This window comes from Chanodichthys erythropterus, chromosome 5 (genome assembly GCF_024489055.1).
Source record: "Chanodichthys erythropterus isolate Z2021 chromosome 5, ASM2448905v1, whole genome shotgun sequence".
Classification (NCBI taxonomy): domain Eukaryota; kingdom Metazoa; phylum Chordata; class Actinopteri; order Cypriniformes; family Xenocyprididae; genus Chanodichthys; species Chanodichthys erythropterus.
Window position 1 is genome coordinate 14,230,827 of NC_090225.1, and position 13,883 is coordinate 14,244,709.

A 13,883-nucleotide genomic window follows, 5' to 3' on the forward strand; every position below is an offset into this window, starting at 1 on the left:
TAACTATTTGTTTTGAGTCTTACCCCAACTCTGGCTTATGTGCTCTCTAGGGAGCCATGATCTGCATCATAACCTGATGTGGCATGTGTGTCAAGTGTGTCACTAACAGCAGTCATTCAATCAGCCACTGTGACTGGTGTGTCCTCTGGGGTCTGTCGTTATCCTTGAACCTCTAAACCATGCCACTTGTACATCTGCAGATGTTATAAATAACATTCATTCATTACATTTAGCTTGCCGTTATGTTCCAGTTCTCAGCTTGAGAAAAAAATTATGTAGCTATTATTGCAAAATAAACAACAACAGAAGCTATCAAAATCATGGAAAAAAGACATTACATTATGGTACATGTTGAAGTTTAGAAGATGAAGTTTTGAAGCTGAAATTTAGACTAAGAATGTTTAACTAGTCTTCAGCCTAGTCAACAGGCCTTTCAACAGGTTGGCGGACCAGCTAATCCAGCTAGAGAACCAATTTGGCTGGAAGACCAGCTAGATGAGCTTAAAGGGAAAGTTCACCCAAAAATGAAAGTTTGATGTTTATCTGGTTACCCCCAGCGCATCCAAGATGTAGGTGACTTTGTTTCTTCAGTAGAACACAAATGATGATTTTTAACATCAACAGTTGCCGTCTGTCAGTCAAATAATGCTAGTGGATGGTAACACAATCAATAAGTCGAAAAAACGTGCATAGACAAATCCAAATTAAACCCTACAGCTCGTGACGACACATTGATGTCCTAAGACACGAAACGATTGGTTTGTGTGAGAAACCGAACAGTATTTATATAATTTTTTACCTCTAATACACCACAATGTCCAACTGCATTCAGCACTCGCTTAGTGAGGTCTGATCGCGCTCTGACAATGGCAGTGATGTCTCGCGCATACTTCAGTGAGTGCTAGACATCACTTCCGCAGTTGGACATAGTGGTGTATTAGAGGTAAAAAATTATATAAATACTGTTCGGTTTCTCACACAAACCGATCGTTTCGTGTCTTAAGACATCAATGTGTCGTCATGAGCCGCATGGTTAGTTTGGATTTGTCTATGCACGTTTTTTCAACTCTTATAGATTGTGTTACCATTCACTCCCATTATTTGACTGACAGACTGCAACGGTTGGAGTTATAAATCATCATTTGTGTTCTACTGAAGAAACAAAGTCACCTACATCTTGGATGCACTGGGGGGTATCAAATTTTCATTTTTGGGTGAACTATCCCTTTAAACTATCTAATACCAGCAAACCAGCTTAGGCTGGTGCTTTTTTAGGTTACCTAAAACAGTGGAAATACATAATTTAAATATTCAAAATACAGTAGTTTAATATGTAGAACCCAGTGGCTGATAATTACGTTTTTAGTAAATTAACTATAAGGCCCCACAGAATGTCTGAGGGGTTTTGAGCCTTAAGGGTTAGACTCATTTAAGTTAACTCATTTCAGTTGACAGGGGCAATAGAGGGACTACTGTCTCTTTAATAATTCCTCTCTAATGAAAATCCCTCGTCCTCCGCCTGCCTCCCCGTCCCGTGTGCGAAATTACGAACTCTACTATGTAAAAGACACTTGGCTAATTAATATTTATTAGATCATGCTGGCGTTGCTTGGTAACCCCACTAACATGTCAATCACAAAAGCTAATTAATATTCATGTACCAAAATGCTCACCATATGATGATTCGTTGATTCGCCAGGTGATTAGCTCAGCGTCTGCATTTCGGCGAATCAGGTGGACCTACTGGGGGAACGCCACATTCTTTAATTAATATTCATGAGCTTAGCCTTCAGCATAGTATGATTGGTCAATTTGCGTGCGCTGTGCTTACGTACACCGGGGGTTCCAGGGATCAGGCATGAGTGACAGAGCTCGCCTCTGGGGGAAACGGAGCGACTTAAAACTGCAAGTCTCGCGGCTGTCAGTATAAAGCAACTTTTATCATGCAATGTAGGTTGAACCAAAACTTGGAAAAAAGTTGTTTGTTTTTAATGATTTGTTGAATGGAAATGGAGGCTGCACACTGGACCCGAGACGCCCAGTGGCTGCAGTCGCGTGACAACATTCTTCTGTCTCTGCTCTCAGTTAGGTCTTCATGAGTTTTATCATACCTACCGATATATTACTATAAATATAATGAGTCGAAAAATATACTATTCTGTAGTCAGTGGCGTTTCTGATATTGTTTTGAATTTGTTGAATTAGTAGGCTATCTGGTATTGGCTTTTTGGCAACAATGATTCAGTGATGCTCATGCTCTTTGATGTGTTTTGTCATGCCTGACGTGTGTAGTTTCTGTCTGGTCAAAAATCCAATTATATCCATAATGTTTGGCTATAGTAGCTACATAAGTATAGGTTACTATTTTTTGTGTATTGTGTACACATATCTTCAGGTGGCAAGTATTTTTTTCTTTTTTCTTGGAAGGGGAATATTTTCTTGGGAAACCTTAGTGTAAACATTGAGTATTTAGAATAGAAACGTTTTTCAACAATACAGTAATTGTTACAGACACTAAAAAGACATGAGGGACATTACATAAAGACTGTTTATGTGGACAATTGACCAAATCATAAATCAATTAGTACAATATCCTGTTGCATTGTGTTTTTGTTTGGAATAATGTTGGTTGTGCAGATCATGTACAGAACAAATGGAACCCAGCTGATTATGTGGGCTATATTAATATTGCTCATGAGCAAAGAAAATTATGTGATATATAATTTATATGTGTGTATACATTTATAGATACATTTATAGGTACAAACAGACAGATAAGAAAGAAAGAAAGAAAGAAAGAAAGAAAGACAAATAGATAAGATACAGTAGATAGACAGATAGATTAAAGCTCTTTGAAAGTTTGTTCTCTGAAGAATTAAGTTTCTACACTCACCAATTTTTAATGTAATTTTGGCCCATTGAAACGTCTGTTATGGGAAAACTATAGATCTGTTTAGAAAAGATTGAATCAGAAAAGCAAATTCAATCAGAAAAGTCCTAAAAACCCTAGTGCATGTTTTTACAGTAAATACTATTGTCACTGTCAGTGCATTATAATGACAAGCACTGTATCAGGGAAATGTCACACACTGTCCAGGGTTTGCAAACTTGTTCTCTGAAATGCTGCCTATGAAGGCCTGATTGTTGAACATTCATGTACAGTATTACTTCAAATTCTTCCATTGACAAAGAGGGCTAAACTTAGCTGCTAACTAGAGGTCTCCCAAATTAGGCAGGGCGAACAGGCAGGTCCTCAGTAGTTATCTTCTCTCTGATGTCTCAGTGCAGACCTTGTGATGGCAGGAGAGAGTGCTGGTGCACGAGAGGTCCTCTTATCTTGGTTCTCTGAGAGCAATAAGAGCATATCAGGCCTTTCTCACTGCCACTTGTTCATTGTCTATAGCTGCTCATAAAAAACCTCCAGATGCCTCTGGATGTTTGGGATAACATTCTGTCAGATGCCATTCAAGGTTCGTTTGCAATAAAGAAATTAAGAATAAGAGAAAATTACCTCCTACATTAATAGTTACAATGTCAATGGATTGTTTTAAAAGTTAGTATGACTTTAGAGTGATTTATTGCATCTAAAGGTATTGTATTAATGAAGTTACACTGATCAAAACTCTGGGGTCGGTAAGATTTTTAAATGTTTTTGAATGTCTCTTCTGCTAACCAAGGCTGCATTTATATGAATAAAAAATAGAGTAAAATCAGTAATATGTCAAATATTTTTACAATTCAAAATAACCGTTTTCTGTTTTAATATATTTTAAAATGTAATGTATTCCTGTGATGGCAAAGCTGAATTTTTAGCAGCCATTACTCCAGTCATCAGTGTCACATGATCCTTCAGAAATCGCTGATTTGGTACGCAAAAAATCATTTCTTATTAATATCAGTGTTGAAAACAGTTGTGCTGCTTAATATTTTTTTATGGAAACTGTGATGCACTTTTTTCAATATTCTTTGATAGAAAGTTCAAAAGAACAGCATTTATTTGAAATAGAAATATTTTGTAACATTATAAATTTGTATACTGTCACTTTTAAATAAATTTAATGCATCTTGGCTGAATAAAGAATATGAATCACCTAAAAAAATTGAACAGTAGTTTGTTAAAATTTCAGTGTATTTAAGGTGATGATAAATTGATAGGCTTTTCATTTAAACAGGTGACACCATTCAGTCCAAGAATGCATTGTGAATGCATGAGATAAGCTTGGTTGTGTCTGTAGGGGCTGCCAATTAACTCTAACCTTTTGTTAACCCCTTTTTATAATCAGCCATGTTGCACTTGCAATGAATTTGACTCTACCAAAAAGACATATGATAAGCCCTGAATTCAGTTTTTGTACAATCACAAACCCAGTTCCCTGTACATGATCCAGAGGAGGCACCCTAGAAGAAAGGAGTCTAGAAAAATCTTTTAGCCTAAGAGGGGGCTATATTAGCCCTGTGAATCATGGGAGGCCTGGCATTCTGGGTGTCCCCTTACATGCCATATAAGTACCCCTTCCTCCCCCCTCCCCTCAATGCCATAGTGCTATCGCTCTCGGCAGAGGGGCAGCTATTCTTAGGCTGTCTGTCCAGCTCATCCGAGCAGGCAAAAATCCTCTTCCTCTGGCTGATAGCTCTTCCCTGTTGCTCCAGTTATTTTGCATTGTATTCAGGTGGGCCTGAATTCGTTGTTTTACGCTGTTACTTTGACCCTTGTGGCCTGCAGTTTTTTGGCTGTTTTCTTTTTTTTTTTTTTTTGGAAAGGTGTGAGTGTTACAATCCTTTTACACTTTTTTCTTCTTCTTCTTCTTTCAGAGGCTGTTTGGCACGTGCCCCGCCCCCTCCCAAATCCATTTTCCCCATCCGTTTGGAGAAATTCTGTTGCTTAAACAATACACAGGCTTTTTTGAACAATGAGTTCTTACAACGTGTCACTCGCTGGACCATCACCTTGGGGCTTCCGTTTGCAAGGAGGCAAAGACTTCAACATGCCCCTCACCGTTTCTAGGGTAAGAACCCAAAATCTTGACCAGATAGACAGTGATTCATTAGTTCAGCACCGTTCATCTGAATCTGTATCAATGAGTCTAATAGATTTTAAGTATCGTCTGAATAAGGACTTAAGCACTTCACACCAATATGAATTCAGTTTAATTCCAGGTCAGTTTAGACCTTCCAAACCCAATTAATTCTCTTGTTATAAGATTGAAAATATGATCCATCATAATATATTCACTACAATATGGCTTTTTGAAGTTTCTTTGTTCATTCATTGTTATCTTGGTACTTGATCTTGTGCTGATCTGTTGCTGATCCAGAGTTGTTTGCTTGTATGGTTTTGTATGTTATTCATCATATAATTATAATGCTTCTCCTGTATTATATATTTTATGGTTCTGCTCGATTTGGAAGCTTGCATTCGGCATGTCTGCTTAGCGTTATAAAGAAGTGACGGGTGTCGTGTTGTAAAGTTTGTCTTTTGGTGCTGTTAGATATTGTGAAATGGTTTTCATGAATGATTTTATATTCTTTACAGTGTAGATGTACAGTATTGATTGTAGCGTGTGCATTCAGTTCATTGCACTCAAGTCGATTCATCCGTGTTCTGCTGTTATTCTTGCGTGTGACATGAAGTTTGATGACTATGCTTCTCTTAAACAGCTAGTTCTGTGAAATTATACAAGGAATTCAGCATGAATGAGTTCAAAAGGTGTTTTTAAGGACTTTATTTTGCCAGTGTTGTAAGATAGGAAGGTCAAATATTACAGAAGGGCAAGTTCTCGTTGTACTTCTGTAACAATTATATCTCAGCAAACACACATAGTAGACCTAGTAGAAGCATTCTACTTCCTGAAAGTATAAACAGCCCAGAGAACATTTGACCTGCCTTTGTATTTATCTGTTATATGTGTGTGACTTATGTGTGTCTATGTGTCTTCAAAATAAAACAGCCCACATGCACCTTCCTATTCTCAGATGTCTAGTGAAGACAGATTCACTGCCCCAGTATGTTGCTGGCATTAGAGGGTCTTGAAAAAATAGATCCTCTTGTAAAAAATGTCAATACATGCCACAGAGAGATGATGCACTGCCATTTTGCCACCTATGCCAACATAGCCTGCGGTCAGGAAGAATTTCTGTTCTGTACACTATCCTAGGTGTCCCACAGAGTTTGTCATTTTACAGTGACGTAAACACCCTCGACAATAACGTAATGCACATAGGAATCTTCTGATGCTTATCTAGGCCTTTTATTTGCAGCATTTGACAGCCATTTGGCGTCACTGTACTAGTTTCTCAGAATATCTAAATCAAGAGGTGTGTGGCAGGTCTGTTTGTCTTCCCTACAGGAAAAGACCAGTAGCACAGGGCCCAGTCAGTCACTGTGGAGTGACAGGTGGGACCCAGTACTTACTGTTGTTCTGGCTGTTGGGTGGCTCAACAGGGGGCTTTTCTATAAAAGCACCTCACAGGTGTGTGGGCCTGCTGTAAAGGAGGCAAGAAGCGCTCGGTTATTCTGTATTTGAATCAAGACGTAGATCTGCTGTGAGTATCACATTAGTAGGTCTGAGGACGATCCTTGTAACTTAAGAGGATGAATATTATTCTCCAGCCCACAGGAGACAGACGGCCTGGGTGCTATTTACTGATCAGCCGGTGAGAATTCCAGTTCAGTGCTGGAGACTTTGCTCTGAATGTTAACACTTGCGATACTGTATTGGACCTGTTGCTGCTTCTGGGCTGTTAAGATTAAGAAATAATTATATGTATATGTTTTTTAATAATATAATATATACAGGGATGCATTAAATTGATCAACAGCATGTAAATATTTAGCTGCAAAACTACTTTCAATACTGATAAGAAGATAAAAAAAATGTTTCTTGAGCAGCAAATCAGCATATTAGAATGGTTTCTGAAAGATCATGTGACACCGCAACAGGGCTGTGCCCAGGCATTTTGGGGGGCAGGTGCTCAAGTAAAAAAAGAAACCCCTCTTATAATTATTTATAAAAAGTTACATATTTTTGATCATATTTTACACACTATAGGTCTGTTATATTTGTCTGGCTATCACCAGACCAAGCTCCATTTAAAATTGAACATTGGTCTGCTATGTATTTCCTACTGCACAAGAGGCGTGATCAACGAGCATAATTCAAGCAATTGGATAGTCCTTCAACCAATCAGATCAGCGATCCGGGTAGCATACTTTTGCAGAGCGATGCGAAAACTCCAGACAGGCTTAGTTTGTATTGGTTTGTAGCATTGATCAGCGGTTTGCAGAAGCAGCAATGGCATCGAGCGATTTTTGCAGGTTGTGCAAAAAACATGAAAGTGAGTGATACTTACACCCAGTCGAGCGATTTGTTTACTAAACTAAAGAAGTCATTTAGCATCGTTGAGAGGTTAAAAGGAATTGGATTGACGGTTGTGCGAGAGACGTCATCGTGTTATACCCGCCCAGAGCCATAGAAACAGCTCTGTACCCGCCAATAACGAGCAAGGTGGATAAGCCAGTCTGTAATTGGTTCCCGCAAAAGTGTAACAGATGCAGCAGAAATGAATGTACAGGTTTCCAGACTGAGTTGCCGGGCGAAATCAAATCGGCAGCAGATCAGGCTGGGTTTACCCAGTCTACTGATTTATACCAATTAAATGAAATCAGTATCAACAAAATCAATTTATCAAAATCCAGCCACATTGCAATTACAATTGCCTAAATAATGCTGTGAAATTATTGTACTAAATATAACATTTTGAATACAGAAATATGAAATGTTGGAAAAAATGAAATGGTAATATTATAGATTAAACTAAAACCAACAGTAGGTGGCTGCAAGGTGTAATAAGTAAATCGTAGAATCATTCATTCAACCGATTCATTCATGAAAGAAGCAAGTGTTCACTGATTTTATGAATGGGTCATTGAATCATTGACTCACCCGATTCATTCAAATACAGTGAATCATTTAAGAACAAAACACTGTTGTGTTTTGCTGGGAGACGTAACCTCTGCTTTGTTTGGAAATATTTACATTGGCAAAATAGAGTAAGAACAGTCGAAATTGACAGCGTAGTGTCTAAAAAATATTGTTTATTAAAATTATAATTATAATATAATTATAAAATTATTATCACATTTTGCAGTTGTGCTGATATTTGCGAAAATAGTACTCTTGCTCGTGTGATATTGCTTAACTATATTATGTTATGAATTGCCCTATTTTTTGTTTATATCTTGAATTTTGGGAGCATTTTTATTCATTTTGGTGGCTCTTCCGCACTTGTTTGATGGCATTTTACATCAAAAGCAGACTAGCTTGTTTGTTATTAAGCTTAATGGAGGGCTATTGCCTAAGTTAGGCTGGCTGTATTGAGATGTTTTAATAGTGGTTTAATTTCACAGCGGTGACAAACAGTGCTGAAGTTTAGGGCAAACATGATCGTTATCTGGCTGTCACCAACGAAAGCAGGTCCAGGACTCGTGGATACTGTTCGTCTGCTCTGCAGAGCGCTGTGGTGTCTGTGACAAGGCATGTTGGAGAGTGGGAGGGGCTTGTGCAGTCTCGCAGAATTATTCAGAATAAGTTTAATGCTTAAGGTAAGAAGATATATGATTTTATGCAGATCCCACATTTCTTTTATATTTTATTGATTTAAAACTATACTTTTATTTTGCCATCAATCAGCATTCCAGACTGATGAGAAGTCTTGTCTTGTTGGTTTTGTTTACATTATACATCACTTTACAGTGTTTTGAAGTGTAGAAATTTTTCATATGCTTTTATACATAACAGATGATATACAATTTTACGTTTTAACTTTCTTGGGATAATATACTGGTCCTTCTGAATTGGGTGAAATGTTGGCAGATGCTCCTGTGTATGACTGTGTGTGCTCTCATTCAGCGCTAGGTGCTGAAATGGGGGTTTCTCCTGGCTGAGAGCAGCTCAGACTGTAACAGATGGCGCACAGAAAGCATGAACTTGCAATTCAGTTCAAACTGAAAGCAGCAGATGAGGGATATAAATACCTCTGGGTGGTTTGGATGAAAAGAAACTGCTAAGGAAAATAATACTTTTAGCTGGAGAATGCATTAGACAGTGATTAAGTAACAGGGTTCTACTTTATTTTAAGTGTCTTTAACTACTATGTACTATGTATGATACAATGCACTGTGTACATACATACATACATACATATGATGAATTCAGGTTGATTAGGACACATTTTCCCAGTCATTTCAATGACAGTGTCCCAATCAACCTGAATTCACCCTTACATCTTTTTTAAGTTGTACTTGTTGCATATTTAAAAATAGATGTATGTAATTAATTTCTTATTATTTATAAATACTGTTGACCCTTCCCTTACCCCTTAACTCACCCTTAAACCTAACCATACCACCAAACCTGTCCGTAACCTTACACCGTAAAAACAAATATGGTAGCAATTAGTTATCACAACTTAAAATGTAGCATTTTTTTATTGAGATATCCAAATTGTATTGACTCTTATTATCACATCCATCACCAATAAAATCCACCCACACTCATCTCTGAGACCTTTTTTTTTTTTTTTTTTTTGTAAGTACATAGTACACTTAAGGACACTTAATAATATAAAATGTGACTAGAAACAGCAACAAAAAGACATTGGCAAATGGTAGAAATGGCTTTGGAATTTATAAAAGGTCAGCTGTGTAAAATTACCCAAAAATGTTAAAAGTATAGCACAGATGACAAAATCTTTTGACCTACTGGTAGGAATGGAGGGGGGTTGAGACCTCGAGTATAAAAGAGGAAAGTTATGGGCTTACCCAGCACTAAATTACCTTATACTAATGTTCTGTGACATTTCATTTGACACTGTGGTGTCATTAGAAACGGATTTGCTTCTGAAATAATGTTACATTTAAATGTCAACATTGATCCACTGTTTAGGATCTGCCAAAATACTTTGAGAATGTCTCATCTGGTGGAGGGCACTTGCAGTAGCCTTTTAATATAAAACACAGCATAATATTATTAAAGCTCTCTTGATGTCCCTTAGAGCACCAACTGGTGGAATAGTGTTTCACCAAGTGGTATTAGGGGTTCAAATATGGAAGTTTCAAATTAAGGTTCACTCTCATTCACATGGTATTCACTGAGCATCCAGTTAAAGCTTGTGAAGATTGAGTTTTATGGTTGGCATAAATTTGATCTGCATTAATACTATGAGTGTGTTGGAATAATGACACAAATGTAGCTGTCCCTCTTCACTTGGAAAGCATTCAAAGTTGTGGGATTTTTTATTTTATTTTATTTTATTTTATTTATTTATTTATTTATTTTGAGTTCTAGAAATAGCACAACACTCCTGATGAGTGTGTTCCCAACAGTGTTGATTTTCATTGTGACTTTCCAATGCTGGACTGCTTATATGACATCTCTCCACACTCCCATTCTCTAATGAGCCGAGAGAAATTCTACATTCCAGTCAGTCTTCAAGAAGATTGATGCTGGCAGATGAACACAAATCCACTTCATTTTTAAAGCTGATTATTGCATTTTCTGTCCCCATGAGATAGATGACAGAAAGGCTGTATTAGCCTTTTCTGTCTTTCATGGTTGCTTGATTTTTGTGTAATGTATATTTAACTGTATTTATAAATTGTTTTATAATATATATATTTTCACTGATCTTACTACAAATATTGATGTTTTGCAACATATACTACAATTCTGATACTTTACATATACTTCAGTTTAGCAACATATACTACCGTTCTGAACTTTCTACTTATCATAGAATCCTGAAAAAAATGTATCATGCTTTCCACAAAAATATTAAACAGCACATTGATGATAATAATAAGAAATGTTTCTTGAGCACCAAATCAGCATATAAGAATGATTTCTGAAGAATCATATGACACTGAGGACTGGGAAATGATGCTGAAAATTCAGCTTTGATCACAGGAAGAAATTACATTTTAAAATATTAAAATGAAAAACAGTTTAAATTGTAAAAATATTTCACAATATTACTGTGTTTACTGTATTTTTGATCAAATAAATGCAGCCTTGGTTGGTGAGCATAAGATAATTGTTTCAAAGAAAATTATAAATCTCACAGATTTAATAGGTTTCATTTAATGTTTTCTTAACAATAAAATAATCTACTATAAATTATGTAGGTTTTTAATTTTCATTATTGCTGGAAATGATACCACTATAATAAAGCTATGTATGAATTCTTTTGCTGAATAACAAGTCCTATGGTGCAAAACATTCAGATTTGTTTGACTGCAACAATGTTTGATTTCTATTTTTGCGTCATCATGCTGGTAGGTTATTGTGAAATGTCCTTGGTTCAAAATCTCACTCCACGTAACATCCAATATCTTCTTATAGACTGAGGTTGTGTCACTTCGCACAGCAGTTTTGTGTTCATTGGACAGACAAATCGCTTATCATTGGAAACATCACACCAGGTTTGGACATGGTGTTATTCTGTTCTGCTTTACTAAACTAATTTGATGTTGTTTGTACACATGTCATAAAGAATGCGATTAACCGAACCCAATGTATTAAGTGTGGAAACAAACACACTCATGTTCTTCATGAAGTTTGAAAATGAGTCCGTAGCAAGTTGTGTGATCCTTAAATAGTGTTGTTAATAATGTTAATATATAATAGTCTCTCTCAGATAGTCCCAAACAAGTAGGCAGCAAGTACCCTTGGTGTGTGCCATGACAGCCTGAAGCTGGTGCTGCTGACAGGCAGAGCTGTTTTTAGATGGCTGCTGAAGGTCAAGTCAGTCGTGCTGGGGAAGACTATTACATACCAGCATCCACCAAAACTACATGCTTCCTTCCACCAATACAGAAATGTGGGGTGTTTTTAACCAAAGCTTGTTCTCAGATAACTCATCAGGTTGGCTTTGATGTGCTGTGATTAAAATCTTGGTCTTTTTCACATGTGTTTTATTCATTTGTTGTCTGGGAGGTTTATATGAGGCACTTATGTGAGGGGTGCTACAGCAAGGGAGGATCAGGTCGCATTGCATTCATATGGTGTCGGATACTTTTCGGTCTTGTTAGCATAAATGAGCCCAGCTGGTTAAGTACTCAGGCCTCAATCATGAGTACTGCTACTTTAGTCTTATGTAACTGATCAAGTCTTCACCATTTCAGATGTTTAGATGACTCAATTCAAACTATGACTGGTGTAAATCTTAGTGTGTTCACTTAGGAATCGCAGAGAACAAGAATATATTAATTCGAAACTCACCTTAAAAGACAGATTTCATCCTCAGCTTTACATACCGAGAAATTTAGATATCTTTCTTTTTTTTTATGCGGCACACCAAAAAAGGAAACATTTTGAAAGCTGTTTTCCCTACTGTTTTCCATGAAATTACAATGAAGTAATTTCAGCACATAATTTGACGTGCTGTGTATGTTCTGTTTTTTTTGTTCGGTTACCCATCACTTAATGATTTTGTTCAGCTGTTACTGTTTAGCTCCCTCATTTAGTCTGTGTATAATATACTCCTTGTTTTGTTCAGTTGAAGTTCTTTGTCCATTCTTGTCGATGTTAAGTGGTTGTGTAGCGTTGTTTCTTCTACATAAGCTGGTGGATTATATTAAAGACTCCTTTGTTTCTAAAATGTATCGGTCTCCACAAATATATTAAGCAGCTGTTATTCAACATTGGTATTAATAAAAAATGTTTCTTGAGCACAAAATCAGCATATTAGAATGATTTCTGAAAGATCATGTGACACTGAAGACTGGAGTAATGATGCTGAACATTCAGCTTTTTGAAATTTTCACAGGATATTATATTTTAAAACATATTGCAATAGATAAGTTATTTTAAAAAGTTTTAATTTTTAACAATATTACTGTTTATGCTTTGATTAAGTAAATGCAGCCTTGGTGAGCATAAGAGACTTCTTTCAAAAACATTTTACCAACCTCAAACGTTTGAATGGTAGTTTATGCTGAATGAAACAGGATATTCCCTGAAAAAAAGTTTGGTTGGACTTTATCAATAGTCTTGATTTTGCATTGGAATGATGCATAGCAATCATGCACAACAAGACCAGGAATGTTTATTAAGAAAGTATATAGGATGCATTTTGATTTCATGTTTTCTTATTTTGCCAGTCCATCTGTCCATCCATCCAGCCATCAAATTTCTCTCTTTAGTTTTCTCTGTGACCCCCCCACCCCCACCCCCCGTGATTCACTTGACCCACAGAACAGCTCCTTTGTGCTGTTGTGAGTGAGCAGGAGATTGGAGCTGGCATATCAGCCACTCATTCATCCAGGCATCAATTGGAATGAGCTGAGAATGGAGAGTTAATGCATGTTTTGTGTGCCAGGCCTGGTAATCCACCCTCAGTCTCTCCAAGCCTTTGTTTTCCCATGCTCCCTTCCTTTTCCTCCTGCCGTTAGTTTTGCTAACCCCGGCACAAAGCAACAGTATCATGCATTCCTTAAATCATGTAAATCAGAATTAGAAATGTTTTTGCAAAACGTCTTTATCCATATTTTTTTCTACCATGAAGGTTTTATATGATGTGACCTAATATTCAGCATAATTTAATGAAGCCTTAAAGGGATAGTTAACCCAGAAATGAAAATTCTGTCATCATTTACTTACCTTCATGTAGTTCCAAACCTATATGAATAAAATTTTTCCATTTAATTTTCTGCGCAGGTCAGAAGTCACTTTATGGGGATGTTGCCCCCAGCACATGAACACTACCTTCACAGTGGCCTTTCTAAAGGTGACAGGACACTCCCATTGCTAGATGAGGCAATTAGACTTGACATTTATAGAGGAAGATGACTCTTAAAACAACCACAGCACTCTAGTGGCTAGCAC

General features: G+C 36.9%; 1 protein-coding gene across 6 annotated transcripts in view; it reads left to right on the forward strand.

Annotated features, from left to right (window-relative positions):
* Positions 1-1,812: 1,812 nt before the first annotated feature.
* Positions 1,813-13,883, forward strand: part of ldb3a (LIM domain binding 3a) — a 47,103-nt gene continuing 35,032 nt past the window's right edge. For 4 of the 6 annotated variants that reach the window (XM_067386163.1, XM_067386161.1, XM_067386164.1 and 1 more), the window contains exons 1-2: positions 4,522-4,670; positions 4,813-5,006. In XM_067386163.1, the coding sequence (XP_067242264.1) occupies positions 4,911-5,006 (96 nt within the window). In that variant the 5' untranslated portion in view covers positions 4,522-4,670; positions 4,813-4,910. Of the gene's footprint in view, positions 1,951-4,521; positions 4,671-4,812; positions 5,007-13,883 lie in introns of those variants that run through there. The other 2 variants (XM_067386162.1, XM_067386165.1) reach the window with 2 other exon arrangements.